At 40.7% G+C, this 6,267-nt stretch overlaps 1 protein-coding gene across 17 annotated transcripts in view; it reads right to left on the bottom strand.

Moving 5' to 3' along the window:
• The window catches only part of dachd (dachshund d), a 182,601-nt gene that overhangs the window by 7,437 nt on the left and 168,897 nt on the right, over positions 1-6,267 (bottom strand). For 9 of the 17 annotated variants that reach the window (XM_017039796.2, XM_008328383.3, XM_025063852.1 and 6 more), the window contains 3 exons: positions 5,454-5,601; positions 4,664-4,822; positions 3,371-3,439 (listed from right to left, as the gene is read on the bottom strand). In XM_017039796.2, coding sequence (XP_016895285.1) covers positions 3,371-3,439; positions 4,664-4,822; positions 5,454-5,601 — 376 coding nt within the window. Of the gene's footprint in view, positions 1-3,370; positions 3,440-4,077; positions 4,094-4,663; positions 4,823-5,453; positions 5,602-6,267 lie in introns of all 17 variants that reach the window. The other 8 variants (XM_017039797.2, XM_017039798.2, XM_008328386.3 and 5 more) reach the window with 3 other exon arrangements.

Raw genomic sequence — 6,267 nt, forward strand, 5'->3', positions numbered from 1 at the left:
CTCCTCCTCCTCCTCATCATCATCATCACCGCAATATTAACTATCACCGTAATCAGGCTGTCTTTGTTTTCATTAACACCCTGATAAAGTGCTCTAACTGTGAAGCCCAGCAGCAGCAGCAGCAGCAGCAGCAGCAGGAGGAGCAGCAGCGGGCCGGTGGAACCACCTGTGAGGGGAGTGTGTGACGTCTCCTCCTCTCAGGTTTCTGCACTTTCTGCTGTAATGACTTTTACACAGAACTCGCTGCATGTTCCTGTTGTTGTTGCATGAATGGAGGCAGCCCAGAGTGTAATGCCTTCGAGACCCACGGTACTGGCTGGCGTAATTAGCCCCCCGCGTGTTTGTGCCCCCCCCCAGCTCCACCTCACCTGCCGCACCCTCTCCACCTATTTCACATCAAGTCGAGTCTTTGTTGTCTGCACTTAGATTCGAAAATTTATCAGATATTGATGTGGGGAAAAAAATCTAATTTACATAAAACAGTGACTCAACATGTGGGTGAACTGAAGTGTCCTGATTAAATACCAGAATATTTCATCTAGCCTGAATTCACATAATGACAAAACGACAAACGTTAAAATCCTTAGCATAATTAACAAGATCTGAAATTATCAGTCAAAAATAATTAATTAATAATTAATGATAATTTGTACTATATTGATCCCATACTTGTGTTAGCAGCAGATATGCTGTTAACAGGCTGCCCCCAGCAGGCGCCAAGCATGTGGTTCCTCTGGGACTCGAACCCAGCACTTTCTGCAGGCATGCTAACCGCTACACTATAGAGCCGACAACACTATGGAACCAACAACCGACAAATACAACCATATGTATGAATACATACATATAAATACATATACACATACATGAGTATATGTATAGCTATATATATATATATACACACACTCACATATATATAAATATATTTATATGAACAGCTTTTTATATTAATGTAATTGATTCAAAGAAATTTACAATTTGGTTGGAGCTCACATGTTGATGTAACAGATTTTAAAGAAACTTATTCTGGGTTACCAGGTTTTGATTTTTTAACCTTTTATTTAAAGATGACCAGAGGAAGTGGAGGACAGAGCGGAGGATGATGTCGTACGACGTCTTTAATATCAGATCAATATCAGGATTCTAAATGTGACGTTTTTTCAGTATGTCTCCTTTACATTTCGGACTGGTTTCCTGGGAAAACTGGGCAGAAAGACTGACTGATCTGAAAATGATCTCAACATTTTGTCTTGTCCCTGTTTGTTCTATCTGTTCTATCTCTATCTCCACAGCCACTTTCCCCTTTTTTGTATTTTGAAAATATTTTTTCTGCATCATATGTTCCAAAAACTATAATCTCAGTCTGGTTTCCTAATTGCCATAAGTACACATTAGAAGCTTCTTAATATTTGTTATAGGACTCATTCCCATTACAGAGAAAATATCACAGAAGGCTGGAGACGACCTCCTGTCGTGCTGATCCGGGGCCTCCATCAGTATCTTTGACACCAGTAAATGAAATTAGGAAGACCCTGCTCTTCATCTGAGTGCAAAATGTTCAATCACACAGTAGCTAAATATACTAATTTGGAATGGAACACAGGCCTATAATTATGCTGTATCTGGAATTTATCTTCCCATTTAAGCGAGGACATATGAATTTCCTCTTCTTTTCTCTAGACATCAAACTGTTTCAGATCCCTGCAGTGACTGAATGACATTTAATTAGGGAAGAGTCATCGTTTCACTTAACGGCTTTTTTTCTTCTTCTCCTCCTTTTTGGCCTTTAACAAAATATTGGCTCAGGTCGAATAATCAAACAAGAGGAATTAAAGAAGCTAAGTTATTCCTGGCTTAAAAAAAAAAAGATGAATTTTTTCCACACGTTTCACAGCAAATTATAGGCAAAATGCATGTCCCCCCCTCCCAGATAAATTTGGACCTCTGCTGCAGATAAGGAGGCGTTCCTGAGCAGGTGCAGCGCGGGCTGCTGTTAAAGGAAGACGTCGGAGCAATAATGAGTATATTCAACCTCTGCAAGGTGTCTTGTATCTGGGTAAACACAGATAGCAGACAGTCTACAGAGGTTATCAGCGGAGCAGCCCTTCCCCAAACACACACTGACTGCACCCCCAAGGCTAACAAACAAACAAAGCATTAAAAATGTACAAGGCTTATTCATAAAATGGATTGATTTGCCCCGTTTATTACTATCAAAGGGGGGATTCCGCTGCTTTTTGTGGTTTTATGACTCATTAATGCTTCCTAGGCTGTAAACAAACGTCTTCTTTGGCTCCTTCCCTGCATCCTCCTAGCTTTGGTGTAGCTACGCTTTTACCTTAAACACAGTGTCTGCACATGTAGAGGTTTTCATTCTACATAAATCACATTAAAAAGATCTGTTTCCTTCAGGAATTAACTGGTGAGGGGGGTTATTTCTGTGAAGAAAGCAATGATCTTGACCCAGTGCTGTGGGCCAGATGGTGAGATGTTTGCTTGAACAGCAGGCACAGGACACTAATGTCGCTAAACTGGAGCTGAGGGGTGTGTGTGTGTTTGTGTGAATTCTAAAAAAAAAAAAAAAAAGTCAGTACAAGTGTCCACATTCAGATTATTTCCCTTCATTTTCTGAGAGTTTTAAAAACAAGCTCACAAATGACATCATTTTTGAATTTGGAATATTTATTTTTTAGAACTCTGACCCTTATCTAGGACTTTGGTTTGTGATTTGAAAATTGTATATTATATTTTTCCTGACTTTGGAATATTTTCCCAGAATGCCGTTGTTTATTACCTAAAAACACTTGACTGACGTTTTTAGAAATGAACTTGAATCTGAAAATTCTTCATTGATAATTAAAATACTGACCATCTAGAAATTATGTCTTTAATTTCATTTCATTGTTATCCTGGTAATTTTTTTAGCATGACATTTTAACTTTAATCCCTGAAATACACACGTGTTGCACACACAGGATTTTTCTTTCTCCTGAATTCTTACTTTGATCTCAAATCTCAGACTTTAATCTGCGTTCCTCCTCGGAGTTAGTCAAACCTATGAAAAGATGGGTGTCCTACAGGAACAACAGCCACTTTAAAGTCAAGTCAAAGAACAATATTATCTCTACAAAAAACCAATGATCTTGACCCAGTGCTGTGGCCCAGATGGTGAGCTGTATGTCTGAACAGCAGGCACAGGAACACTAATGTTCATAAACTGGAGCTCTCAGAGTGAGTGTGTGTGTGTGTGTGTGTGTGTGTGTTTGCAAAAAGACAGAGGGAAGGAGGGGAGAAGAGAGGGAGAGAGCTAGAGAGTGAGAGCCAGAGGAAAAAGAGAGAGAGATTTATTGTCTCATCTGAGCCCCTGTACCTTGTATTGTCCTTTCAGCATCTGTTCTTCCACTGCTGCGGTCACTCTCCATCTCAGGGGTCAGAGAGTCTAAGAGAAGAGAAAGGATCACCGTCGTTAAACATCCCTGACATCCAGCTATCACCACACTGCTGCTGCTGCTGCTGCTGCTGCTGCTGCTGCTGCTGCTGCTGCTGCAGAGCATTGTACATTCAAAACAACAACAGCCTTAGCCTTACAGCTACAGCTCTTTCCCCAGTGTGTGCACTGAAAGAACAGCGTGATTAACAAGACGCCAGACTTGGACATAACGATCCACTAAAGGTGACCCACCGTGAAGAAACATAGAAATGTAGAAACGTGCCGTTTGTTAAAGGTGTAAACAATAAAAGACACCCAGTCAAAGGGAATGTGTTTGTTTTTCCAAGTGCGTTCCGTGTGTCTGGGTGTAAATTTCACCAGTGGAAAATGGCAGCAGTTAAATCCAAAACAAGGAGAGGCTACAGGAGCAGGAGTCTGTTAGATACAGATCTATGTCTTCAATTAGAATTTCAGGCCAGAAACCTTTTGATTTTCCTGGTTGTCAAAATTATCTTTTGCATATTTACATTTAACTGATGTCATGATGTCATCACCAGGCCGATGCCTGTCAGCCCCGGCTGCATGTCCTTGTATTGTAACTGTTTCAACCAAATCCACTACAAACCTGATGAACTAACCAACGTTACCTGTTCATAGATCCTTCTGAAGGAAACACAGAGACAGTTACTTCCTCTGATTATTTAACCTTTAACCTTTACACTTTAATTTGAATATATTTTCCTTTTAGCCCCACCACATATATGCAAAAAGAGATTAACAACATATTTACGTGAATTAAAAGTTTTATAAAAATTGACTTTCTTTTTAGAATGTGACTTGATAAAAGTTCCTTATTGTTGAATGGGACGTATGTTAAATAATGAATAAGTATTTCAGAGGGAGTCCAAAACAAGTCCATGTCACTGAGTAGGCCGTGGTCCATAGTTGGTCAGGAAATGTGGTTTGAGTCCCACTCAGATTTATAAAAGTGGGTCAAATGTGTTCATTCAGATCAACTGTTCAGTAGGAAGCCAAAAAATGTCCTAGGTTTAAAGTCCAAGTCAGTGTAACAACTGCTAGCATTAGCAGAAAGTTAATGATGTTAACACTGTGGCTAAGGCTCTGATTGAATCTGTTTCTTTTTTATTCCCTAGAGATTGACACTGGTCTGGAACATTCATCCACGAGACACTGACAGACGTGGACAGTGAATAAAAATGGACGGTGTCTCACTGTGAAGCGTCTGACCGTTGAGTGAACGCATGCTGTCGTTGGGCGAGGGCTGCTTCAGGCTCTGCTCCACCTGCTCTCTCCTCTTCGACTCGTACTCCAGAGCTTCCTGCAGTTTCCTCTTGGCCTTCTTCTCCTTCTTCAGACGCTTCTGAATAATCGCTGCCATGTGGAAAGATCACAGTCCAATCAGCTGACACGCATTTTAGATTTCACAACGTAGTTATCACTTTGTGGTGGGAAAGAAATGCTAATCACCGCATTAAAAATAGAGGGAAATCAAACATAAAGCTGTTATTTAAAAGGCCAAATCATTAAAAACCTAAATATTTCATGGTATATGAAGATCTCTGCCCCTAATAGAAAATCTTAGCAAATACCGACTGTGGCTTTGCACACTGCTGGAGGGAATTAAAGGGAATTGAAAAATTTATTGGGATATTTTTCATGAATTTTTCTCATTAAACACAAACGGCACAGTTAGCCTACGAAGCTGATGCATTTAACATGAGACGGGGAGTGAATTTCTCTAAGTGAATGTGTATTTCCAATTATGTTAACTGACTATTAGGAGGAAAACTAAGTGCTGAGCAGATTATGTACAATCAATGAAATGCAGTGACTCCATTTACCATGTGAGGCTGTGTGTGTTTAAATTCTGAAACAATTGTTTTAACACCCCCCCCCCCCCACCCACCCACCCCCCCCCACACAAGCCCACCACAAACATATAATTCATTGGATGGTATCCATCATCATCATCATCATCAACATCATCATCATCAGGCAGTACCTCTGTTCTTCTGCTCCATGGCGAGCTGCTTCTCCAGAGTCTCCCTGAGCTCCTTCTCTCTGAACAACTCCATCTTCAGCTCCGTCTTCTCCAGCTGCACCTGCTTCTCCTGGGCCCGAGCGTTGTCAATCGCCACTTTGAGCAGGCCCTGTGCGATCACATGTAAACACAAATGAAAAGAGACTTGACGTAAAGTCATTTTGTCTTTAAGATATAAATGAAAGAAAAGAAAAAAAACACAGTTGGGTTTTTAGCTCTGACTGGAGCTGTAAAAGGGTGTCAGAGTGAGTGACTTGTCATGTGAGGTTGATCTAGGTCTACTGTACTGTGGGTTTCATTAGCAAGTTAGCGGGGCATAACCATGAACTGTATAAAATGACTAGACAGAGGCATTAATCAACCCCCACCCCCCCCCCCCCCCCCAACCTCCTCATAAACTTTAAATGGCCTCCCTGGGGCATCCCTGTCGTACATACGTTTCATTGTGAAAAACATCCTATATGTATCAGTATGAAACCTGGGCCAGTTTAGTTGAACATAACACTGATGAACTCAGAAATTGAATAAAGACACTCATAAAGGTCAGTTTTAATAGCAATAATGCTTAAAAAGGCAATTTTTTATACTGTAGTAGGTCAACATGGAAGAAGAGAGGAAATAGCTCTACGTTTTTACAGTAAAACTGTTAGCATTGTACTCTGAAAGTATGTCACAGCACTTCCCTGTTCTCCCTATAGTAAAGCAGCAGAGGGGTCTAAGTTTACTGGTACCAGCGCTTGTTATTAGTACAAGTACCAAACATCACATCCAGTGG

The sequence above is a fragment of the Cynoglossus semilaevis genome, chromosome 16, assembly GCF_000523025.1.
Source record: "Cynoglossus semilaevis isolate Cse_v1.0 chromosome 16, Cse_v1.0, whole genome shotgun sequence".
Taxonomy (NCBI): domain Eukaryota; kingdom Metazoa; phylum Chordata; class Actinopteri; order Pleuronectiformes; family Cynoglossidae; genus Cynoglossus; species Cynoglossus semilaevis.